We start from the raw sequence: 27,212 nt of genomic DNA, 5'->3' as shown, positions 1-27,212 counted from the left end.
TTCAGAAGAAGTGGTAAGGTTCAGTGAGGCAAGGACTTTAAAATGTGTGATTTCTTTAGCAATTAGAAATTATTGAATAGCAGTTTCCAAACAGAGATAGAAGTTGGAACCAGATCATGGTGCTTAAAGAGTAAAATTCATCTTTGCAATGATTTTAGAGATGATAGAAAGTAGACCATTTTGTATTTAGCTAAAGAGAAATTCAGATCTTAAAGGAATATTTTCATTAGTTTAGTATTAGACAGAATTAAAAATGTTTATTGCTAAAGAAAATCAGCCAATAGAGGAAGAATTTGAATATATGAGTGAGACAATAACTAATGGAACATGTCCCAAAGAAGCCAACAAGACCTGGGGTGTAGGCCACAGGCAAATAGGTTGGTCCTATAAGGCAGAAAAACACGTTCTCTGAAACTAGATAAGTTTGAGTGTACATTGCAATTATTTTGTGGATAGGGAAAAGGTAAATTTATTCATTCAATATTTATTGAGTGTCTAAGATACACCAAGCACTTTACTAAGGATTTAAAAATGAACAAGCTGATGAGAAGCTGAAATTAATTTTAACCTCCACTGAAAATTATGAGTCAAGATCTTTGACTTATAGTGAAAAGAGAAGTAACTGAAGAGTAGCTCGAGGGGACAGGAGAAGGTTATTCATCAAAGGGAACTGGAGAAGGAGCTCACCAACAAGTGAGAGGGCTGATGTTTGGTTCCAAGGACACAGCTGAGATTGAAGTATGTCAGTTTATGGTGATGCCCATATGCACAGAAATTTTATTTTCTTCAGCATCAACTCTGCTGCTTTAGTTTAGGAATAACAAAGTACACAGTAATATGATCCAGAGATGAAGTCTGGCCAAGTGTGTGCAGAGGAAATGTGGGGTCAAAGGAAAAAAATAATGTTTGTTCAGTTATTGAACCATGGAATTTATGCTGCATAGAGAAGGAATGAGTACCGGGAGAAAACCTTTGGGTTGGAAGAAAATGAAGAACACAATAGGATGAAACCAGAAGGTCAAGAAACAGAAAGAGGCAGATGACAGGAAACTGTGGTCTGAGATTCAGACACTAGAATTATTATTCCTGTGTAACAGGGCAGTTTAGCATGAGGGTACAACACAAGGTGTTTTCTTGAGAATAGGTAACTGAAGCCTAATGAAAGTGTTACTGAAGTCAAGGAAACAAAGTTGTTACATGAATTATCTAGGCAGATTTTGAAATCAGTCTGGCCCCAATATCCTAGTTGAGAAGAGAGAGAAACCCATAAATTGATAAATAACAGTAATGGAGATAGAGCCCAATACAGCTGAGTATCAATGCCCAATGACTTGTTCAGTTTGGTCTGGTTTATGACCTGTTATGGACTGAGTGTTTGTATCTTCCCAAAATTGATATGTTGAAACCCCAAGCCCTAATATGATGGCATCTGGAGGTGGAGACTTTAGGAGCTAATTAGATTTACATTAGTTTACAAGTGTGGGACTTCCATTTTGTGATTAGGATCCTTACAAGAAGAGGAAGAGAGACCAGCACTTTCTCTCTGCCATGTGAGGACACAGTGAGAAAGTTGCTGTCTGCAAGCCAAGTGGAGAGCCACAATGGGAACAGAATTGGCCAGCCCACTTAAACTTGAACTTCCCAGCCTCCAGAACTGTGAGAAATAAACTCCCAATGTTTAAGCCATCCACTCAATGGTGTTTTCGTTGTAACAGCCTGAGGTGGCTAAGGCATGACTAGAAGAATAATCACCTAAAAGCAGCAAAAAGGTGCTTCCTTCTTGGCTCTAAGATATGGAATTTGGAAGATCTGAGTGGTTTCCTCAGAGGACGTCTTCAAGTGTGGTTATGAGTTGTGTTCTCTGAAAGAGAGAGAGAGAAGGAGAAAGGGAAAGAGAGAGAGAGAGGAGAAAGACGTTGCTTACAAATTTGAGAATATAGGGATATATTCATGATAAGAGCAAGGGCTATGGGGATACAAGTGAAAGACTTGGGGAAGAGAGGTTTCAAAAGTAGGAAAAACCAGGTCAATACATGCATTAAGAAGCTGAGGGATGGAGAGAAGGTAGATATAATAAATTTGGATATATACATATTGTTTGTGGATGTTGACCATGGATTACACATGAAATGAGAGATATAGTGGAATTGACTGGCCTCAAGTATCCTAACGTGGACCAAGATATTTTGGTGCTGGAACTTGCCTGAGAGCTAGACAATGACTGGCCTGGTCTCAGCGATGTGTAGAGGAATATGAGCTTAAAGTAGTGAAATGAGTACCCTTCTCTGGACAGTGCTGTTTCAGTTCTCAGAGCAAGTGAAGTGAGGACCTTATTCCAAAAGGTGGACAATCTCAGACTCTTCAATTTAACACTGAGGTGCCTAGATAAGAAAATTGATTAAAATCCCAGCTCTACAATTATAGACAGGCTTCTTGTTCTCTCTGGACCTCATTAACCTTACTAAAAATAATAAAGATGAATCCTTTCTAAGCAAATATTCATTACATTTGTTGATTCTTCAAAATGTTACCACTCTAATTTAAGTTCTTAGTACTTTTTATCTATAGTACTACAAAATCATATTGCTTAGAACTCATTGCTGGTTTCCTATTATCCATTAGATAAATTCCTTATTTAACCTGACATCGGATATCTACCACAATCTCACCCTAGACTGCTTTTCAAACTAATGCCTAATTAACACTGCAGAAAAATACTAATCTAATCATTGTGTCTAAAACTCTCCTTTCAAATCATAATGTCTTTCCACATCTTAACTACTACAAGAGAAAAGAAAATTGCCTCTGGTGTGTAAAGGGGCTACTGTGATTCAATTATACTTCAATTAACAATCCTCCGAATGCCTACAATGTGCCAGGCATTATTCTCATATTCACAGACTAGTTGGGAGTGACAGACTTTAAGGCAACAATTACATTGTAAACCGTGAAACACACAACAACTGTAAACCAGGAAAGCTCTTTATATGTATACATATAAATATATATGTATATATAAAATTTATTGTCAAGTTAGCTAACATACAGTGTATACAGTGTATTCTTGGCTTCGGGAGTAGATTCCCGTGATTCATCACTTACATAAAATACCCAGTGCTCATCCCAACAAGTGCCCTCCTCAATGCCCATCACCCATTTTCCCCATGCCCCCCCATCTCACCCCCTTCCACCCTCAGTTTGTTCTCTGAATTTAAAAGTCTCTTAGGGTTTGTCTCCTTCTTTGTTTGTAACTATATATTTTTTCTTTCCCTTCCCTCATGGTCCCTCTTAAGTAGAGGTAAGTAAATGGAGCAGAGAAGAGACAAAGAATTACTTTTGTGTTCCTTGTAGAACACTATATTAGAATGCAGGAACTTGAGAAATACTACTCATTACATATTGGAGAAAGACAATGAGTTTAGCCAATGAAAGGGTTTTCAATATGGGGATTTTTCAATATTTTGTCCTTAGGTTGATTTGTGATGCCACAATGCACCGAAAATGATACAGACTTTACATAGACTAGAGCCTAAGACCTTGAGTCAGTTGTTTATCCTCCAAAATCCCTCGTCTTCAAATCCATAAAATGAAGATGAATTTTAGGACAACCCAGGTTACCCTTCCTGCTTTAGGGTCCCGTGAAACATACCTTTTGCTTGAACTAATGTAAGTGTTCCTTGTCCAAAAAAGTTAGTACCTAATTGTGACCCTAAAGTTTATTTGGAACTCATTTTCAGGAAAAAAAAACTGCCCAGTATAACTTGTAGGCATCTTTCTGAACATGTCATTTCATATAACATAGCCATAAGTATTGGAAATTAATGCTTTGTGACTTGCCTTTTTTGTCCCCATTCAGATTTAGCTCTGGACTTTCAATAAAGAACTTAAAAGGCACATTGGATTCTGCTACCCTCGTATTTACTCTTGACATTTTGCTAGGAGTTGATTTTTTGTTAGAAACCTTGGCAAGTTTCTATCCATGAGATTTTGATCCAAAGATCATAAGACCTAGATGGTACAAGTCCCAGGTGGCACAGACTGGTTTGGCTTTTCCATGTTGGTGTCTCTCCCAGGATAACTCGACAATATCGGAACCATTTGAGATATTTCATGATTCTTCTAGTGATGATTGTTAGTTACATTTCATGAGAATTCACCACAACCATATGGTGAAAAGGAAATTGTCTTAAGTACAAAATGAGACTAAATATGGGTGCCTGGGTGGCTCAGTCAGTTGAGTGTCCAATTTCAGCCTAGGTTCATGATCTCTCATTCGTGGGTTCGAGCCCTACATCGGGCTCTGTGCTGACAGCTCAGAGCCTGGAACCTGCTTTGGATTCTGTGTTTCCCTCTCTCTTTGCCTCTGCCCTGCTTGTACTCTGTCTCTCTCTGTCTCTCAAAAAATAAAATAAAACTTAAAAAAAACATTTTTTTAATAAGCATAAATAAATGAAGGGTATTTCTCTGGCCAATAGTACAATATAGGGCCAGATTTTCAAAAGAAATCCCCTTTGCATTTAAAATATTATGGTAGAAATTCATTTATATGTATATGTATATGCATAATAATTTTTATATATTTTGTTTATATTGATATGTAATTTATATGTATCTCTAGGACATTTTAGGCAAATAGAATATATAGAATTATATGTATATGTGTGTGTATATATGTGTACATATGTATATATATGTATATATTATTCTATATGCTTAAAACATCCTAAAAATATAGGATATATTTCCTGTTTAGGAAACATCCTAAAAATATAGACTAAAAAATTAGTCAAAGGGGTTACTTCTAGTAAGGGAAAATGGAGTACTGGAGGCATGAAGTGGGTTTATTTGTCAATATATACTCCTTTGTATTAAATAGTTTGCCTGTGCATGTATTATTTGGTTTCCAAAAATATCAATATGAAAGTGAAAACATTTAGGATTTATAGCCACTAAGGGGAAGAAGACGAGATGGAAAATACAGTTTGTTTTTGTGTTTTTGGTTTCCTCCAGATTCACAAAATTGCATAGTTTGCATCTTTTTTATAAAGGGCTATCCAAGCAGAGATTCTTGTTTGGTTGGTTGTTTGGTCAGTTGTTTCATTTTTCGTTGTGTTTTTATAATAAAGGGCCATCTCAGGACTGTTCTTTCCCTGCCCTTCGATAATTTCATTTGCAAGACTTCACCTTCCTTTCCTCGTCTTCATCTGTGTAAATCTTATTCATCCAATTCAAGTTCCAGCATCCTCCCTTTCAGGATCCTGATGCCATCTATATCAAACACTCTGAATAAATGAACCCTATTTTGAGGTACTGATTATCTCCCCATCTGAAAATTTACTATATCTTTGCTGAGTTTGTCAACGACCAAACCCAGAGTATTGTGCCCTATGTTTCCCACCATTCACTCACTGTATTACTGCCTCGCACCACATTTTAATTACATTTTATTTGTTGATGGGTTGTTCAAAGAGAGGCATTTCTTTTCTAGCATTGACCATAACTTGTTAATTTTTAGTTTAATTAATTGATGTTTTATTATCTTTTATTTGTATTTGTTTATTCTCAACTTAATGAAATAACTAGGGAGTGCTGTCTCACATTCAAAAACAGAGATTTGGTCTAACATAAATTTTGAGGGACAGTCAGAATCTATAGCCTAAACGATCTTTATGAGAAAACTGGGAAAAACAAATCTCTCCAGCAATCCAAGGCTTGTCTGTCCACAGAGAGTAGGAAAACCAACATCGTGTCTATCTCCATCTGCAGCACACTGACTGACCATGCCCCCCCCCAGATGAACTTCATCAAGTGTGAAAATAATCTTGGGACCATGGGAGACACTTCATTAGCAAAGAAAATATATGTCTTTACTTCAGCTCAAGGAGATGCATCCCATTTAAATGAAGATAAAGAGGGCCAAAGAAAAGAATTACAGTAGAAAATATGTGGCTGGACTATCAGTAGAGGAGACATAATGCTACCCTTTATCATTCCTTGTCATGCCAGTGACAGACTATAAAACTCCTACTGCTCTACAATTCTGTGCTTGTCACTTTCTGAGCCAACTTTTGCCTTGGCAGATGCCTGGCATGTTTTAGACATATGATTTATTGCCTCATTTAATCAAGACTGTGAAGGAAACAATGACTTTTTTTGTAAATTATGAATGAGGCAACTTTCACTTATTCTTAGTGACAGAAGTGATATATACACATATGTATATGTGTGTGAAATATATATACATCTACATACATATATATACATACATATATATATATAATCTGCAAGAAACACCATTTATTTACTGCTTCATAAGAAATTTAAATAATTTCTATTTCTTCTGCCTGCCTAAAAAAGAGAAATTTATGCAATACTGTAGAATATAAATGCAGTCATCCTGCATCACTGTTTTTCAGTTTTTACTGTCATGGCAAATACTAGCCTGAGCAGATTCCAGTACTAATAAATAACCTCACTATGGAGGCTATTGGCAATTTAAAGGCCATATCACTTCATTTTGCTTCCCATTTTGCAAATATATTTTACATTCTCTTTGGAATTTCTTCTAGAATTTGGGGAAGCTCTGGCTTGACAGTGAAGGGAAAGCATGCACCCAGCAAGTAAGCAAAATTTCCTGGAAATAATATCACCCATTTTAAAATGACTCCTTGGCACATTGATTAAGTCGAAATGAAGTGCATGTAGCAAATGCTAGGTTGTTGTCTTACCTAGGGAGAAAAAAAATGCCTTCTAGAGTTCAGTGGTAAATAGGCAATTCATTTTGACATAACGAGGAAAACTGATGTTAACAGCCAAAGGTCACAGAAAGCAGAGATGGAAAAGACCTATTAGATCATTTTCTCCATTCCCTGGAGAAGAGGGCCAAATTATATTTCATAGTGCTTGGTCCAGTTTAGCTTTCAATTACTCAAGCAAGGGGTTTTCACCACTTCAGAATTTTTCCAGGACCTGTATCTTTCTTCATGATTCCTGCTTTCCTGGATGTATCAGCCAAGTGTGAATCTTAGTCAGAATCAACTCTGCAGGCGACCACAAAAGTGCTTTGTGCTCACAATTAGACCTGTCTGCCTCAGACCCCATTTTCTCTTCTCTGTCAGTGAACTCCAAAATAATTTCCTTGGTAATAGCTCCCTTTGTCCTTCCCTCCCCTATCTCCATGCTTTTCACCTCATATGCCTTTGACTCTGTGTCTAAACAAGAGCTATGTCTTTGCAGAAGAATCCCTCTGAAACAAAAGTCTTGCCAGTTTCCAACAGTAACTGACCACTGTGTCTAGCACAATGCTATCCTGTACTGATTCCAAAGACCATGTTGAATAAATGAATGAAAGGCAAGGATTCAAAAGACAGAGGGAGGAGATGAAGTGGAGGCAGCAAGTCACAAATCTGACTGGAAAAGGGAATTCATGAACCCGACAGAAGCTGGAGGAGGGTGTGCATCAAAGAAGGTTTGCTTTTAAGAAAAGGAGATTGCAACATTTTTGCTTGAAGATGGAATGACTCAGTAGAAAGATCAAAAACTTAGGATGCAGGGAAAGATGGGATAGCTACAAGAACCATGTTCTTGTTCAGATAAGAAAAGATGGGACACCTCACAGATGGGACCCCTCACCTATTTACCTTTTTGGGTGCTTAAGGGTGAGAACATTTAAGTTCTACACTCTTGGCACATTTCAATTATACAAGACAGTGTTATTGACCATAGTCACCATGTCTCATATTATTAGATCCTTAGACCTCATTCATCTTATAACGACAAGTGGGTGCCCTTTTATGAACCTCTCCCTATTTTCTCTACCCCCAGGCCCTGGTCATCACTTTTCTATTCTCTGTTTCTATGAATTTGACTTTTCTTTTTTAAGATTCCACATATAAGTGATACCATGCAGTATTGGTCTTTCTCTGTCTGGTTTATGAAGTGATTGATTTGGGGCCATGAACTCTTAGTGACTTTTTTTCTCCTTCTTTCCACTTTCATAATTTTTCCAGGTTTTTTATAATAATTATATAATACTACTATAAGCATCAAATTCCCTATATCAAATTCCCTTACACTTAAAAGATTCCTGATGGATACATTTGGGTTCAAGTTTTTTTTCTCTCTCCTGACACATAATTGCTAATATTTTATTGAGTACTTACAATATTCCAGACACAATTTTACTGTATGACCTCAGGAAAATAAAATTTTTTTAATTTGTTTGTTTGTCTGTTTACGTAATCTCTACACCCAACACCCAACGTGGAGCTCAAACTCATGACCCCAAGATCAAGAGTCACATGCTCTTCTGATTGAGCCAGCAGGCACCAGCATATTTTTAAACTTTTCTGACCTTCATTTTTCTCATTTGTAAATAAGCATATTTTTTTCTCATCTGTGCAGAGGATCTAATAAACTAATACATGAATATATTTTAGAATAGATATTACAAGCACTCAGTTAATGTAAACATAATTATTACTGTTCCATATATTACTTTGTCATATTTCACTGCTTATTTTATTGGTTTCTTTCATTCAAGAATATGAGACATTTTTTTGATCCTCTCAATATTTTATTTTTTAAACTTTAAATCAAGATAATGTCTTATATGATCCCTTTCCTTTTTATTATGTAATAGCATTATCAAGAAATGGAGAATTCCTTGAGAGGACATAACTTTAAGCAGGTCAATTTTCCTCAACAAGGGCAGACAGCCCATTTCCGGCATGCCTCCTTCTATATTGCAGTACAAGAATATTGTCAGAAACTTGGAGTTTCGGTAGCCTTGGGAACAGGACCAATTCCCAGGTATTTAATTTAGTTCTGGTCTCATCTAAATTGAAATTTTGACATAACATTTTTCTCACACTAAGGAATAGTTTAGAGGAATTCTTCCAATTTGTCTTTATTTATTGTGAAGTCAAGCCAAACCCCACAGGTTTTATGGCTGTTTTGGTAGTTACTGGTGACATGATTCAATCACTCGCACATGTGCTCTTATGAGGTCCCTGTAATTCTACCCATGAAACATTCCCACCCAGTAACTCCAGTAGATGCTTCTCAGGAAACTGAGGAAAAACAAGGTGTCTTTAGAATGTATACGTGAATCATACTAGGATTTTTTTCAGCTGAAGAAATGCAAAATTGAAAGTATTTTCAAAAGGACAGAGATTTCATTGCTTCCATGTGGTATCTGTGCTGGTATATGGCATTCTTGTTTATTTGTCTTTGTTTTGTTTTTGTTTGGTTTTTGGTTTTCGGTTTTTGTTGTTGTTGTTCTACCTGAATTTTATTCTTGTTCACTTGCTAAAGATCAATTTCTCCCTTTCTCAGGCATCCCAACTTTGGTTTTTTATCACTTTGAGTTTTCTAAAAGTTGCTTAAATGAATGTGTGAATCCCTTCAATTCAGAGGTGGATTCCATGTAACATGCTGATTTCATACACACAGCATTCGGTTTCACTGGGAGCGGCGACTTCACCTTAGTAATAGTCCTGTTGATGTGGCTTACGTTACCCTGTATTGTTTAGGCCCAGAGTTTTCATTTCTCATCCTAATTTTGTCTTAGGAAAACAAGTTGCCGAAAATCATTAATTATCTTTATGGGAAAAATTTACTCTTGGTCCCAATTTTTAGAGATGGTCATTAGGAATCAAACCAGCTCACAAAAGGCTATTTAGCCAAGCTGTGAATGTGCGTGTAGGTACAAATAAACCCATAATTAATAGCAGCATCAATGTTGGAATACGAAAGCAATCAGTTTTAAAATCACATGACCTTATATTCAGCAAAATACGTAAAGATATTGCTGAAGTAGCTAGAAAATTGAGAATTGCATGAATGAAGCGTTTACCCATAAGGATAAAGGCATAAATATACTCGTTCTTTTATTGTTTTTTTTCTTAAATATGTTTTTTAAAGTAGTTGCCTCATATCTCAAGACAAATTCTCTGACAAAATGTGCATTTGTGACAGCCGGAGAGATTAAAGGAATGAGTGAAAGATAAGGTATGAGTTTTCTTGGAAGAAACAGAAGATATTGAGGATTAATTTGGTAAATATGAGAGGATTCATTAACTAAGACAATTAAATACAAAGCGCCATTGAGTTCCCTGATGCAATAGATAATGGAAAAGGGAGACTGAGAGAAGGTGGTGGCCTGCGGGTCACCGGATGCAGCCTGCAGCCCACAAAACTGCAGCTGGAGGAGGTGAGGTGCAGAGAGGAAGTGACCCAGGCCTGTGCAAATCAGATGTTCATTCTATAAGTAGAAGGAGCGTTTAGACTGGAAGGTAGGATGTTTTCAAATACGGTAGTCTTGATGAATCCATTCTGCAGTGGGGGAAATGAAGCAAGTCTGGAGGCTTTCCATGTACAATTTTAGTCCTGAAACTTTGGTATCTATGATGCTTTCTTCCTTTGATAGTGGGTTATCTTCTATATTGAAAGTATTCATCATTGTCAGTGCACAGACTTTTATTTCTTTATGGAATATTTGGTACTTAGTAGATTTGAAAGAGTCACTGTGGGGGAATTTTTTTGTAGCTCTCAAGACTTCTAGGTAGCTCTCGGACCTGTGCTAGAGTTTTCCTCCACTTTCCACTAAAATGCGATTTGTTTAAATATGCATTTGACAAAAAGGATCATAAGGACTTCAAAACTGAATAGACACCCTATCCACTGCTGATGGGACTGTAAAAATGGCGCGGCTGTGATGGAAACCAGTATGGTGGCATCTCAAAAAATTTTAAATAGGATTACCGTATGATCTAGTAATTCCATTTGGGGGCGTATTTCCAAAAGAAGTGAAAACAGGATCTTGAAGATATATTTGTATACCTATGTTCATAATAGCATAATGCACAATAACCGAAAGGTGTAAACAACTCAAATGCCTGTTGACAAATAAAGGGATAAACAAAATGCAGCACGCTGATCTGACACACACAGCATTCGCTTTCACTGGGAGCAGTGACTTCACCATATTAATAGTCCTGTTGATGTTTATATACATACAGCGGAATATTCAGCCCTAAAAACCAAAGAAATTCTAACATAGGCTAAGACATGGGTAAACTCTGAGAACATTATGCTGAGTAAAATAAGCCAGCGATAAAAAGACAAATTGTCATGATTCCACAGTGCGAGGTATCTAGAGTTGTCAAACTCATGGAAACAGAAAGCAGAATGGTGGTTTTCCAAGTGCTGGGAGAGGGAAAGGGGTGGTTATTTAATGAGTACAGAGTTTTAGTTTGCAAGGTCAAAAAGTCTGGAGACTGTACAACAATGTGGATGTATTTAACCCTACTGACTGAGCTGCGCACTTGAAAAGAGTTAAGATAGTAAATTTTACGTTCTGTGTATTTTAATGCAATTTTTTAAAAAAACCTGAAAATCTCTAAGTTCATCTAGATCACCTAGAGATTTGCTCTCCTATGTTAACATTGATTATTCAAATGTGATTTATATGAGGTTTTTAAAAATTTTTTTAACTTAAAAGATTACATCATGTGATTTTTTTCTACAATTAAACTATTTTTTAATTAAACAATTAAGTATTTAATTATTCTACAATTAAACTAAAGCTTAACACCATCTTCAGGAAAATTCTTAAATATTTTCTGGGTCAAATAGTATAATATGGAACCAGTAACTCTTTATATTGCTGATGGCAAGATTTTTACATTTGAGCATTTAGACTGAATTATCAGGTAGTTTGGTGCAAATACAAACTTGTAAACTACATGGCAAGTTCTTTGCAATAGATAGAGTATTTAAAGCCTAGTAAAACTACTGAATTATTAAAAAGCAGAGGTGTTTCCATTGTATTGAAATGGATCAATTTGCAGTGAGTTAAAAATACTCAGCAATAGTACTACATAGAAAAGACCTCTGAGTTTTAACCAGTTTTTATTTATACCTTTTTTCTTCTTTGAAGCAGAAGTTACAGCACCCGAAGAAATCATATAAAGAAAATAATATGTTAATCCAGTAAATTTTGTATAGCTTGACTTACAGAAAATACAAAGTTTTCATTCTATGTTCATGTAAACAGAATAGTCACAAACTGTAAATTATATTCAGATTTTGTCACTTTCATTCACAAGAGTCTTTTATTTACCATGACTTTTGAAAAACATCAAATTCTTAGAAAAATATCATATAATGTAAACATGAATTATTGAGAAATATTTGCAACATCTGACAAAATAGTTTTTAAATAGACCTTAAGAAAATACCGCGGAAAAGGAAAAATAGAATGCAAATATTTCTGTTGTAGCTAAATATACATTACCTTCTCAAAACTGGCATAAGTAATGAATGTACAAATTCAATTTGTGATAAGTGAACTGAAGTAAAAGCTGTATCACAGATACGCTACATTTGTGTAGGTATTTGTATATGTATACATTTGTATAGGCAGTTTTTAGTCTATTACCAAAATGCTAAAATATTTTATGTGAAGTCATCAATTATTTACCCCCTTGTGAAATCATTCTAAAGTATATACTCTAAATATAAAAGACGACAAATAAAATAAATATTTTATCTGGTGATAGCTATCTCTTGTCTCTCTTTCTTTCTCTCACACACACACACAGTTTTTTTCTAAAAAAAGTACTTTTTCTGAAAAAGTACTTAATCCTTTTATGTATGGCGGCATCTATATTTTTTTTTCACTTTTGGGGTTTTGACTCATAAGGTATACAAACAATCTTTGATATAAGAGCATTTCACAGGAGATTTTAAACTCATTTACAATCCTAAACATGGAGAAGAAGGAAGCTTTCCCTGCAGGACGCTGGGCACTAGATCTGTGCCTGTTCACTACTCAATAAGGGGCCACGCAGTGGGGGAATGAATAGGTGTTGTGGCATTTTATTTCTTTTGTGTTAGTCTGAATGTGTTGCACACTTAAAGCTATTCTGAAAATACAAAATTCAAGTGTTCTTTAAGCAAATCATGAAAAAGAGAGAGAGAAAGACTGAGAAAGAGGGGATCCCAAGGAATTTGCCAAGTATCCAGGCTTTCCTGATTTGCCAAGAGAAAACCCCACCCTGAAGTGTATCCCAACCCTATTGTCTATGTGTTAACACAGGGTTCTAAGAGCAGCTCATTGAAAAGTATCAGAATTCTCCAGGTAAACATAGCGCACTAGTTTTCACTGTGAAACTTTTGTGTGAAGACAGTGATATTTTCAGATACTGCAAGGATTCAACTGGAGGAAAAAAATAACAGGAAAGTGAGATGGTTACCACCAGAGGACAAGATGGCCTTGCTATGAGCATCAGACCAGTCCCCAAACAACAGAAGCTGCTTTTTATTTTGTCAATTATATCTTAGAATCAGGACTCATCTTAGATTCTTTTGGTGTGATTAGTTGGTACACTGTATTTCTTAAATGTCTCTTTTTTTAAAAAAATTGTTTTTAACATTTATTCATTTTTGAGACACAGAGAGAGACAGAGCATGAGCAGGAAAGGGGCAGAGAGAGAGGGAGACACAGAATCCAAAGCAGGCTCCAGGCTCCCAGCCGGCAGCACAGAGCCCGATGTGGGGCTCGAACTTACGAACCATGAGATCATGACCTGAGCGGAAGTGGAACGCTCAACCAACTGAGCCACCCAGGCGCCCCTTAAATGTCTCTTAATCTTTAGGATTCTCTTTGCATTTCTTTTCTTTTTCCTTTCAGTTTATTTGTTTAAGAAGGCAAACCATTTGCCCTGGGGAACTTCCCCTAGTTTGAATTTTGCTGATTATTCCCCTGATGTGCCATTTAACATATTCTGTAATCCTTTATTTCCTATAAACGGGTTGTTAGATCTAAAGGCATGATCAAATTCACTTAATCTTTTCGGCAAGAATACTTTATAGGCAGTGATGTGTTCTTTCATTAGAAGGCACATAAATAGGTGATTGTAGCTCCTTTTGTGATGTTAACAGCTGTTGATGGCTTAATCCATTTGTTCATTAGGGGTTGCAAAAGGGTGACATTTTAATTCTGTCTTTTCTTTTTCAGTATGAGCTGGAATACATTTTGTCTATATATTTAAGTTTGGTGTCCCCAGCTATTTCCCGAATGACTCCAGATGCCTTGCATATTATAAAGAATAGAAAATAGGACATTCAGAGATAAAACTCAGTTGAACTCATAATAGAGGTAATTGAATATGGTTTCACAAACTGCTTCCTTGGTTGAATTTTTTGTGTTCTAGAGATAATGCAAAATGCCTATATTTGAATGCTATCAAAAGGGACAGGTTTAGTGTGGTCAACCAGAAAATAAAGAAATTGACCATTTTCTGGAGTTCAATGAGAGACTTAAAATCTGTAGACAGGCACACCTCCTTTTATTGTGCTTCACTTTATTGTGCTTTGCAGATACTGCAGTTTTCACACACTGAAGCTTTGTGGTAGCCCTGCACCAAGCTAGTCTATCAATGCCATTTTTCCAACACCATTTGTTCACGTTGTGTCTCAGTGTCACATTTTGGGAATTCTCATAATATTTCTAAGTTTTTCATTATTATCATATTCATTGTAATGCTCTGTGATCAGTGATCTTTGATGTTATTATTGTAATTGTTTTTGGGATATCACAAACCCCGCCCGTATAAGGTGGACTTAATAGTCTTCTGACTGCTGCACCGACCAGCCATCTCCCCATCTGTCTTCCTCTCCTTGGGCCTCCCTCGCCCGGAGACACAACGATATTGAAATTAGGCCAATTAACAACCCTACAATGGCCTCTAAGTGTTCAGGTGAAAGAGTCACATGTCTCTCACTTCAAATCAAAAGCTAGAGATGATTGAGTTTAGCGAGGAAGGCATGTAAAAGCTGAGACGAGATGAGCTGAAAGCTAGGCTGCATCACACAGTTTGTGGATGCAAAGAAAAAGTTCTTGAAGAAAATTAAAAGTGATACACAGTGAACACACAAATGATAAGAAAGAGAAACAGCCCTATTGCTGACTCCCAGAAAGTTTTAGTGGTCCGGATAGAAGACCGGTCCAGATCAGGGCCCTAACTCCCATCGGTATTGTGAAGGCTGGGAGAGGTGAGGGAGCTGCAGAGGTAAAGTTGGAAGCTAGCAGAAGTTGGCTTATGAGGTTAAGGCAAGATGCCATCTCCACTAACAGAAAAGTACAAGGTGAAGCAGCCAGTGCTGATGTAGAAGTTGCAGCCAGTTGTCCAGAAGATCTCGCTCAGATCGTTAATGAAGGTGGCCACACTGAACAACAGATTTTTAGCGCAGATGAAATAGCCTTCTACAGGAAGAAGATGCCATCTAAGATTTTCATAACTAGAGAGAAGTCAGTGCCTGGCTTTAAAGCTTCAAAGGACAGACTGACTCTGTTGTTAGGCGCTAATGCAGCTGGAGACTTTAAGCTGAAGCCAGTGCTCACTGACCATTCTGAAAATTCTAAGGCTTTCAAGAATTACATGAAATCTGTTCTGCCTTTGCTCTATAAGTGGAACAACAAAGCCTGGATGATAGTGCATTTCCTTCAACATGGTTTACTAAATATTTTAAGCCCATTGTTGAGACCTACTGCTCAGAAAGAAAGATTTCTTCCAAAATATGACTGCTCGTTGACAGTGTGCCTGGTCACCCAAGAGCTCCAATGGAGATGGACGAGATTGATGTTGTTCTCATATCTACTAACACAATATCCATTCTGCAGCCCATAGATCAAGGAGCAATTTTGATTTTCGAGCCTTATTACTTAAGAAATACATTTTGTAAGGCTATCGTTGTCATAGACGGTGATTCCTCTGATGGATTTGGCCAAAGTAAACTGAAAGCTTGCTGGAAAGCATTTACCTTTCTAGATGCCATGAAGAACATTTGTGATTCATGGGAAGAGTTCAAAATATCAGCATGAGCAAGAGTTTGGAAGAAGTTTCCAACTCTCATGGATGACTTCGAGGAGTTCGTGATTTAAGTGGAGGAAGTAACTGCACATGTGGTGAAAATAACAAGAGAATTAGAATTAGACGTGGAGGCTGAAGATGGGACTGAATTGCTGCAATCTCATGATCAAACTTGAACAGATAGGAGTTTTTCTATGGATGAGCAAAGAAAGTGGTTGAGGTGGAATCTGCTACTGGTGAAGATGCTGGGAAGATTGTTGAAATGGCAACAAAGCATTTAGAATATTATGTAAACTTAGTTGCTAAAGCAGCAGCAGGGTTTGAGAGGACTGACTCCAATTTTGAATGAAGTTCTACTGTGGATAAAATACTATCCAACAGTATCACACAGTACAGTGAAATGGGTTGTGAAAAGAAGAATCAATTGATGCAGCAAACTTCACTGTTGTCTTACAATAAAGAAATTGCCACAGCCACCCCAGCCTTCAGCAACCACCACTCTGATCAGTCAGCAGCCATCAGCATCAAGGCAAGACCTTGCACCAGCAAAAAAAATAACAACTCACTAAGGGTTAGCACTTTTTAGCACGAAAGTATCTTTCAGTTAATGTATATACATTGTTTTTAGACATAATTCTATTGCATACTAAATAGGCTACAGGGTAGTATAAATAACATTTTTATATGCACTGGGAAACAAACAAAAAAATTATTTGATTTGCTTTACTGTGATTTTGCTTTTTTGTGGGGTGGTTTGGAACCCAAACTCCAAAATCTCTGAGATATGCCTGTATTTCTCTCGTGTAAACACAGTATAAAGAATCTCTAGAGGCCCTGCTATGTTATTCTGAACATTGTTACTTTGGGTTAAAATATGTGCACGACATATGCCAAGTGGATTAAAAAAAATAGAAGAATATCTTATATTCCCTAATTGTGAAGTACTCCCTGTCACTCTGATGTAACCTCAAACTATCCAGAATACTGAGAGTTGTAGTCAGTGTATTTTGTTATGAGGAAAAGGAAGATATTTATGCTATTGTGTATTTATATTCTATTACATTTCAGAACTCATAACAACTAGGACATATTCCCATATTCTATATGATTTTTTTTAATTTTTTTATGTTTATTTTTGAGAGAGAGAGAGAGACAGAGTGTGAGCAAGGGAGGGGCCAAGAGAGAAGGAGACACAGAATCTGAAGCAGCCTCCAGGCTCTGAGCTGTCAGCACAGGGCCCGATGCGGGGCTCAAACTCATGAATAGTGAGATCATGACCTGAGCCAAAGTCAGACGTTTAACCGACTGAGCCACCCAGGTACCCCCCATATTCTATATGATCTTAAAGTCATGCTCTATTATTATGCCAATAAAAAAGTATACACATCAAAGGCATTTCATCTCCATGGGTATGTAACTAAATATAGAAATCCTTATTGCCAGATAAATAGTGTCTTCTTGCCTCTCTTTCTCCCCCCTTGGGATGTAAATTAGGGAATTCAAAGGATATGGAAGGAGCTGGACAAGTAGCTGTGCTTCAGTGAGCTGCTGAGACAGGGCAGCTGTTTGCTTGGCCTTTGGTGGGTCTTCCACCTGGGACACACTGACCACACACTATAATGCTAATAGTCACTGGACTGTCCCCTTGGGAACAATTCCTCAGAGGTAGACTAGAAAGCTGTCTCAACTCTGTTACCATATTTTTCTGACACAATAAGCATAACTTACTGAACAGACTTAAATCTTTGATGAACTTACAGTGCTTCAAAGTCATTATTTTGACACCAGTAACAGTCTTGTAGACAGTGAACTGCAGGAGATTAGACAGATGCTGTATTGACCAAAGAAAATACCGTGGAGTTCACTTTTTGACTAAATCTTTGATATGTGTTAGCTTTATTTTGATTTGACTCTTGCTTTCAAAAATGACACACAGCCCAAAGAAACACCAAAATATCAACCATCAGGAAGCTTTTGAGGAAAAAAAAACCAACAAAAACTGGGTACTCAACAGGGTTAGATCTACTCTACAAGTAAAACTTCACAGGGGAAATCATTGAATCATAGACCTAGAAGGAATATTTAAGATCAACTGGGCACATTTCCTTCACCTTGTAGCTGAGGAAAATGAGGTTAAATAGGGTAGAGTGACTCACCCAAAGGCATGTGGCCAGGCAGCAACAAGTCTAACTCATGTACTCGATTTTTGACTGTGCTAATCATTGAAGGTTATTTTTTAGTGTTTAGTTGCTACCTCTAACACTAAATACCCAAGTGAATGATATATTCTCCAGGTAAGTTTATGAAACATATGTGAAATCTCTAGAAAAAGAGGAAAATACATTGGGAAAACTGCTAAATTCAATATTCACAGTAGCAAGGCACCAAAATTTCACCCGTGTACAACTTTTCATTTCTTCTTGCTCCACACTAATACAATAGCCCTGACAAAACTGGTGTATTTGATATTGTTTGTGTTCACTTGTCCAGGTCGTTGTGATACCACCCAGTAGATTTTAACTAGTAATCTTATTGCCATGGACAAAAAAAAATGTTAAAGGTTCTACAAATGCCTCATTGTTGCTAAAGAAATCTGCCTGTTTTATAAAAATACCATAAATGCTCTTGTCGTTAAATAAAAGTAAACAGGTTCAAAGGAGATCTTCAAAGATACTGTGCTTGAATTAAAATCATATAAAATCATGTTGAAAATCATTTTAATAATATTTTAGAAATGAATCTAAAAATTGCTCATACAAAAGAAATAGAAAATGTGTTTAGTTTAAAGCCATCTGTACCATCCCCAATAACTCCATTGCATGAGAGTCTAATTTACTAATTAGACTGATGATACCTGTCTTCATTGTGAGTTATGGGTAATTAGAAATTACAACTAAAAGAGAAGGGACCCTTCACAAGGGCAGTCAACCAGATCATTATTCCAAGGCAAAGCAACCTGATGATTACTGAAAAGTTCAAACTAAAAGAATTGATTTGAATAATTAGGGGACTCCATTTGGGGTCAAACCTTTGTGCTTAGTAAATTTATACCATACAATTCTTTTAGTATGTTAAAATGGGCTTTGATCAAAGAAAAACACACAGAATCAGATAATGTGCATAGAGGGAAAGGAAACATGTAGAGATAGTCTCCACCTGAGTTTCAGAGAATTTTGTATAAACTGAAAAGTTTGGAAATCTAAACCTGAAATCGGGACAACCACTCCCAGATAGTCAACAACCCTTTGGTTCTGGAGTTAGACCACCTGGGAATTAACTGTCTTCTAGAGCCATTTCCTCTTATGAGCTACAGAGAATTAATCCTCCTCTCCCCCAAGAGTTCCCATTAGGGTCAGGGAGGGAAGAAATAACTGCACCCCAGACTGCCAAGAGGGAGATCGTACTGGCAGCAGCACTTGACAAAAGAACAGTGAAGCTTAAACAAACAAACAAACAAACACTGTTTTGGTGGGTTTCACAAATGTTCACCATCTATTTTCTATCACCAGTGGCTGTTGTGACACTGTTTCCGTGAGAGAGTACGTCTCTGTGGTCCAAACGACCAACTTACCAATAAACTTATAGAATGACACTTGTTTGTACATTGGAGATACAGAAGGATTTCAGTGCCTGAATAAGTTACAGTAATGAGAATATGACATCGTCTTTTTTTTAATGTTCATTTATTTATTTTGAGAGAGATAGAGTGCCAGATAGAGAGGGTCAGAGAGAGAGAATCCCAGTGCAGAGCCTGACATGGGACTCGATCTCACGAACCATGAGATCATAACCTGAGCCGAGATCAAGAGTCAACCACTTACCTGACTGAGCCAGCCACCCAGGTACCCTGAATATGGCGTCTTCTTAAATGTTTATTACAGGGGAAACCCTGACCGAATGCAAGTCTTTCAAGACTGGCATGTACAGAGCTCTAGTACTGATCACTTTCCACTTATTCATTGCCTTTGATTGCATGACTGGGTGGCAGGTCTCTACTTTATTTTCCTAACAGGAAAATAGTAATAGTAAGCTCCAGTCTTATTCACAGGCGGCGTCATATTGTATAGTCCATTGGAATCTTTCTTTGCAGCTTGCACAGAGGAGAGCAGGAGAGGAGTCAGTAAAGAGAGGAAGGGCAGAAGCTATGGCTTTTGCATAGCACACCCATCTTAAAGAGACAGAGACACTTTAGAGCCAGCCTTTTGGTTGAGAAACTGCGATACTGCTATGAAGTTATATGTGTTCACTTATTGCTGGTCAAAACCGCTCATTCTTTAAGTTTTCAATAAATAAGGGCACCTGGGTGGCTCAATTGGTTGGGCATCCGACTTTGGCTCAGGTCACGATCTCACAGTCTGTGAGTTCGAGCCCTGCGTTGGGCTCTGTGCTGACAGCTCAGAGACCAGAGCCTGCTTCGGATTCTGTGTCTCCCTCTCTCTCTGACCCTCCCCTGCTCATGCTCTGTCTCTCTCTGTCACAAAAATAAATAAAAACATTTTAAAAAAATAAATAAATTTTCAATAAATAAAAGATGATGAATTATCAAAATCTCACCAATAAATAAAAATTCTCTATTTTTCATTTTTCAGGCTTAGCATTCAAAGGCATTTCCCCAGGTAAAAATGCTGTTTCTCTTCTTAAGTGCATGGGACTTATGAGGTCTCCCATTACTGACTTAGGGGATGTTTGTTGAATGAGCACTGTCCAGTGTCTAACCAAAAGCCTGACCCTTCACCACACTCTAAGAGGAAAAAATCCCCCAATTCCATGTATTTTATGGGTGAAGAAATTTACACTAAGAGAATTTACATGACCTGTTCATATGTTTCACCGGTACAGACCTCCCACTTAGGTCCATTCTGACTCCAAATCTGTAATGTTTGCTTTCTGTAGTCTGTTCATTACAGGAAGAACAAAATAGAGGGGGATACCCATTTTGTGCTAAAACAATCTTGGGAAAGACCCCACCAGTATTCTTGAATAAGAAAAATTAGAAAGCTAAGTATTTTTTTACTTGATCTGTTTGTAAAACATAGTTATGGGGCAGTTGAAAAAAGGGAAATTGAGATTTTTTTTTAAACTCTACATTAAGAAGAAGAAATAAGAATAAACTCTTAGGTATGGAGAAACTCCAATATGAGTAATTCTGACATCTGTTAAATTGAATCACAGGGAAGGGAATCATAAATCCTTATATGAATTCCTATTGCTACAGATCATAGGAAGAGACTTAATAATATTGCCTTTGATTGCACACACGCGGAGAAAGTTTGAAAGTGGAACTATAGGGGCGCCTGGGTGGCTCAGTCGGTTAAGCGTCCGACTTCGGCTCAGGTCAGGATCTCACGGTCCATGAGTTCGAGCCCCGCGTGGGGCTCTGGGCTGATGGCTCAGACCCCGGAGCCTGTTTCAGATTCTGTGTCTCCCTCTCTCTCTGCCCCTCCCCCGTTCATGCTTTGTCTCTCTCTGTCTCAAAAATAAATAAACGTTAAAAAAAAAAATTTAAAAAAAAAGAAAGTGGAACTATAGAACACACTGCATACTAAGATTGTGTCTATGAACATTAGACGGTACCTGTTAGAAACTCCAGTGAAGCCCTCCTAATGTTGTAGATATGAGAGAGTGAAAAGCACAAGATATAAATTATATGAGTACATATTCCACAGAAAAATACCAAACACACTTATTTGGCATTAAAGATCGAAGATATTGATGCATTTTATCACAGACAGTAAGAGATGGGGTTTTTTCTCTGTAAATAAGCTACCTGATTCGATTTTGTTCCCAGAGTTTGTTTTTAATTAGGCAAAGACACATTTAAAATTTTTTTTGTTTTCTAACCTTCAATAGCTCAGTTCAAAATGATTATGGAGTATCTATCTGCCTTCCCCTCTTCACATCTAATTTTAACAGCAAGTCAATCAATTTTACACTTCAAATCAGAAGCCAGATGCTGAACTTCCTAACTAGTTGGCTACTACCCAGTGGGAGGAAAAAAATCTGTTTGGTTCTTATTGATTTGAAGGATATAATTTTTTTCTTGTGGTTTTACATTCATTATTTTCAAAACACAGAAACTAGGCGTGGCTTTGCTGGAAAGAGCCCTCTTGTTGAAAAGAGCCCATATGCTGGAATCCTCATCTGACTTTACACAGCAGGAACCAGAGGGCCAATGCCCATCTTGGACAGTGCTGGCCATGATTAAGCATGGTGGCAGCTGGCCAACAGTAATCATATGGTACAGCTCTGGTGCGTCAGTGTCTTCTACAGTGTTCAAACAAAGAGCAGTATTTGCAGTTTATGAACCTTTATGGAAAATATAAAGTAGAAAAACCTCTAGGCATAAAATCTTATTAATATCTCCCCTTGAGATGAAGAGAGAAGAAAAATGGATGTAAGCTTGGATTCACCATTCACATACGCTTAATGCATAAACACCCATGAGTAATTCTGTTGCAATTAATGTTTTGTGTTCTTTCTTTGCATCCTCTTCTTCCTTCCTAGAACACTTGAAGGATAAATTAGAAGAATATATGGCCCGATTTTCCAAAGTAAGGATCGTTCGCACCAAGAAAAGGGAAGGGCTCATCCGGACCCGACTCTTGGGGGCATCTATGGCAAGAGGAGAAGTCTTAACGTTCCTGGACTCCCACTGCGAGGTCAATGTGAACTGGCTGCCCCCTCTTCTTAGTGAGTACACATACTGACAGTGGCCTTCTGGGGACCAGCAAGGCCTGGGGAAATGACCTCCTTCAGAGGGAGTGTGTGGTTTGCTTCTATTTAGTTTGCAATTAACAAAGTCTAGAGTTCCCTTCTACAATATTTTACAGTGAGAGCCTTGAATTCTACTTTAACCACTGCTGAGGACCAAGAAGTAACCAGAAAACTGCATGAAAATGGACATTTTAGATAACACCAACTGCAATCTCACTTAAGGTTCAAAAAAGTTTAGAGGTTTGTTTAGTTTAGATGTTCTGCTTTAGTGTAGTTATAATCACAGAGTAAACACTGAAAGAAAAAGTATTCAAAAACACTACCTCCAACTACAGCAAGATTAAAATAAACACACACACATACACACACACACACAGTTTAACAATTATTATAGAACTGTTAAGAACTGAGGAAAGAAAATTATTCCGCCCGAGAATACAGTTCAAGTGTAAGTGCCCTGACATTTTCTAGGATTTATAATGCCAGTTCTCATTTAAACTTCTGGCACTGCCCTAGAGCCCTAAATATATAATCCCCCAAGTTTACACAGGACCTTCTCAAACACTCAGAACTACTATCCAGATGATACATCTCAAATGCTCACCACATGGCTCAGAGTAGGGAGAGAAGCCTCTCTGTCACATCGCACTTGAACTATTAGAAACATGAACGCACTAAGAGTCATTCAAGCTATGAATGGGGCTCAGTTCGAGCCCGACTATTTTGTTTTTTATTTCACAACGAAGTCAGATATAAAGTCCAGTAGTAGATAAGGGATAAATTGCCAACCTGAAAAAAAAAATGAGTTTCTAAAAAGTTCTTGGTGTGTGCCTACTGTGGTCCTTCCTATTCTTCCAGATTTTTCACTAAATCAACTTTTATTGTAAATATATCCCTGGCCTTGGAGCTAAAGCCAGTAAAAACTGCTTTACAATAGCTGCCTCAGAAAGAATGATTTGCTATTGACTACTGTGTAGGATTTCAGCTAGAAGCAGCAAAGCTCCATTAGTAAAAAATGTGGAAGGGGGGAGGGGAATCAATTGAAAGTGTGTAGGATTTAAAACAGGAAATGACCAGCAACTAACACCCCACCACATCACCCGATCCACACACACCTACACAGATGACTGCCCAGCCATCATGATCAACAGGAATGTTTCAGTGCTCCTATGGCCAGAGACTCCTCTGAGCTTTTAATTAAAAGTACCTTGTCCAAGGACATAGCAATTTGGAGTTTCATCAGCAGCAGTGAGATTCCTGCAAACTGAATTTGACCTATATGGTGCTGAATACTCAAGGAAGTCAGCAAAAGACCTAATTTATTTATGAACCAAAGCAATTCCTAAATGCCAATTATCAAGCCTCTGATTGTTCATATGAATCTAACAGGAAAAAAAAAAAGGAGAGAGAAAGTAGAGAGAAACCCACTTTTTCTCATTAAAGCATTTCATTTCCTGTAGGCCTGATGGATAAGAAATGATTCAAGCTCAGGATCACTATCTTTTTTTATTTTCCTCTATCAGTGTCTTGACACATCATCCAAAATGAAAAAAGCAGGCGGAGCCACACAGTTTCTTGGTTCATTTTTCACTTTGGGATTATACCTGAATTTCAATTTCCCATTAAGAGTCTGTTTGTTTGATCCCTGGAAATTGAAATGTAGGCACAAGCCTTAGATGAAAAATTAGTCATGCTGCTTTCACCCTAAGCTAGAACAGCTGGATAAGAGCTGAAAGGAAATTTGAAGGGAAAGTTGACAGTTAATTTAACAGACTCATTCTCTTTGGGTCACCTTGGGACTCCTTGTTGGTCAAGAAACTTGTAAATCAACCTGATTCTGAATTTGATTGAAGAAAATCACTGAGACCTTAATAGTAAAATACCTGCAGAGGTGATAGAAGAAATAGGATGGACACAGCAACGTTGGTCTCCTCTGTCAAAGACATCTATGGGGAAACACCATTTAGATAAAGATTAAAACCCATTACAAGACTTACCTAGGTGAAGATGGATGCTTACAGGGCGCTTGGTGAAGAATAACTTGAAATAGTGCTGAGGGTCTCTCTACTAATTAGCAGGAATAATGTTAAGTTGACCTCCAGGCTCCTGAGAGCCTCCTAGGGCCATGCTATTTACCTTGCCACATACCAGCATTCCATATTCCCCTAGCCTGTTTTATCTTCTTGCTACCACATTTATCACCTTCAAACATACTATCTAATTTAGATATTTAGTATGTATATTGATTGCCTTTGCTCCATTCCTAACGACAGAGATTTTTGTGGTTGTTATTCACTGTTATATTCCCAGAACCTAGAAAAGTGACATGTAAATGGTTTCTACTCAATAAATAGTTGTTGAATAGGAAGGGGGGGTGTGGAGGAAGGAAGGAAGGAAGGAAGGAAGGAAGGAAGGAAGGAAGGAAGGAAGGAAGGAAGGAAGGAAGAAGGAAGGAAGGAAGGATGTAGATCTGGAGGGGAGATCTTCCCCCAGATTTTGTGGTTGTCCCACCCTGCCTATTAGGGTCCTCAAAATAATAATACTGAAATAACCATTATTTCTAAAAGATATGTTTTTTAAGATATTTAAATGTATTTTATTCCACATGCCACATCACATAACCAGAAAGCAGATGTTCATACTTAAAAGTTCTGTCAGACATTTTGTTTGTTATAATAAATATTGATTGAGTGCATATTCTTGAGAAGAAAATACAGTGGGCCCTCAAACAACACAGGGGTTAGTGATGCCAACACCCTGTGCAGTTGAAAATTCATGTGTAACTTTTGACTCCCCAAAAACTTAATGACCAGTAGCTAACTGTTGACCAGAAGCCTTACCAATAACATAAACAGTCAACTGACACATAGTTTATGTGTTATATGTATTATAGACAGTACTCTTACAATAAAGTAAGCTAGGGAATAAAATGTCAATAAGAAAATCATAAGGAGAAGAAAGTACATTTACAGCACTGTACTGTGTTGAAAAATATCTGTTTATAAGTGGAGCCACACTACTCAAACCTGTGTCCTTCAGTAGTCAACTGTACCCCACAGTTAGCTATTCTAGGTGAGCCAAAGTATGTAAATGCCAATTCCCTATGCTGTTAGTGTCTCACAATAACAATATCTATATGGAAAAGGAGGGAGCTGGAACTAAAAAGATATTACCTTTCTGCTACATAAGAAGCACCATGGAGAAGTGGGACAGACCACAGGTTTTAGGACTGGACTGGCAAGCAGGGGTTGCATCCTGGGTTTTGCTCTCAAAAGATGGGTGACCTTTGACAAGTTATTTAACTTCTCTGAGCTCGTATCCTCATATGTCAATCGAGAATGATAATGGCAGCCACCTTACAGGGTTGTCAGGAGGATTAGAAATAGCGAGAGTATAAATCACTTAGTAGTTGCTCAAGAATTTAATAGTAGCAGGAACAGAAACAGTAGTTATCAGGCCAGCTAATATATTTTTGGATATAATGAGAAAAGATAAACATGTATAGCTTAGATAAACAGAGTCTGTATCAAAGGACAATAGCAAAATAGAACTTGGCAAAATCTCTGGCAAGCCTGAGAGCGAAGAATTCTGTGTATGATTTGTCAGCATTTAAGGGGGGCAGGGGGAGCAGCCGTGGTGGCCATTATAAGACGAGATGCTAAAACTGAAAAAACAAACAAGAAAAAACATGAAGTTAAATATTTACATTTTGAAGCCTCCAGAAAGAAGGACAATATTTTCTCAGCAGGCTCAGCTGTATGCTTGAAGGAACACAAGTACTGTTTATACTCTACATATGTTGGATGCACTATAAAATGACAGATTGGGGACAGGTCAGAGCAAAAATGTGACAGAGGTAGAGCTAAATGGACTTCTGCAAGTCTCTCTGGGACATAACTTTCTTAAAGGAAAATACAACAACACTAATTTTACCTAATCACTGTCCCATCACGTTAAGTCTAGCCTTCAAACAGATTTCACAGAGTGCTCTAACAATGACAGAAACCGGGCTTCAAGCATCATCCCTGCATTAGGAAAGATCTGTAAGGCTTCTCTTTGCTGAAAAATGATAGATGACCTAGGCAGGCATGTCATTTCCTATTTTGTGCTTTCATTTTTCAGACCAAATTGCACTAAACCACAAAACCATCGTGTGCCCCATGATCGATGTCATTGACCACAATCACTTTGGGTATGAGGCACAAGCTGGGGATGCCATGCGAGGCGCCTTCGACTGGGAAATGTACTACAAAAGAATCCCCATTCCTCCAGAGCTCCAGAGGGCAGATCCCAGCGACCCTTTTGAGTGAGTAGCAGCTGAGGGAGGGGCCAAGGGAGAGAGGGCAGGTGACTCATTTCAGGCGTGTCAACTGGGGACCCATGAGGACAATTATCTCTAATAAAATGGGTGAAAACAGGTGGCAACAATATCCCTACCATGGAGAAAAGTCAGACCTGCAAGTTGTAGAAAATTACAAGCTGCACTGATTACATGGATCACCCCCTTGTCAAACTTTGCTAAGCGTGAGAGAAAGTGTGCAGATGTGAGGATCAGGAAAACGCAGAGGTCACTGACAACGCATATTTGCCTTGTAGATATTATCCTAGATGTTCTCTTCT

General features: G+C 37.7%; 1 protein-coding gene across 4 annotated transcripts in view; it reads left to right on the top strand.

Moving 5' to 3' along the window:
- GALNTL6 (polypeptide N-acetylgalactosaminyltransferase like 6) overlaps positions 1–27,212 on the top strand; it is a 1,179,553-nt gene that overhangs the window by 930,707 nt on the left and 221,634 nt on the right. For all 4 annotated transcript variants that reach the window (XM_027068962.2, XM_053216708.1, XM_053216709.1 and 1 more), the window contains 2 exons: positions 22,383–22,568; positions 26,715–26,898. In XM_027068962.2, coding sequence (XP_026924763.1) covers positions 22,383–22,568; positions 26,715–26,898 — 370 coding nt within the window. The remainder of the gene's footprint in view (positions 1–22,382; positions 22,569–26,714; positions 26,899–27,212) is intronic.

The sequence above is a fragment of the Acinonyx jubatus genome, chromosome B1 (genome assembly GCF_027475565.1).
Source record: "Acinonyx jubatus isolate Ajub_Pintada_27869175 chromosome B1, VMU_Ajub_asm_v1.0, whole genome shotgun sequence".
Taxonomy (NCBI): Eukaryota; Metazoa; Chordata; class Mammalia; order Carnivora; family Felidae; genus Acinonyx; species Acinonyx jubatus.
This window is presented reverse-complemented; position numbering and strand designations above follow the sequence as displayed.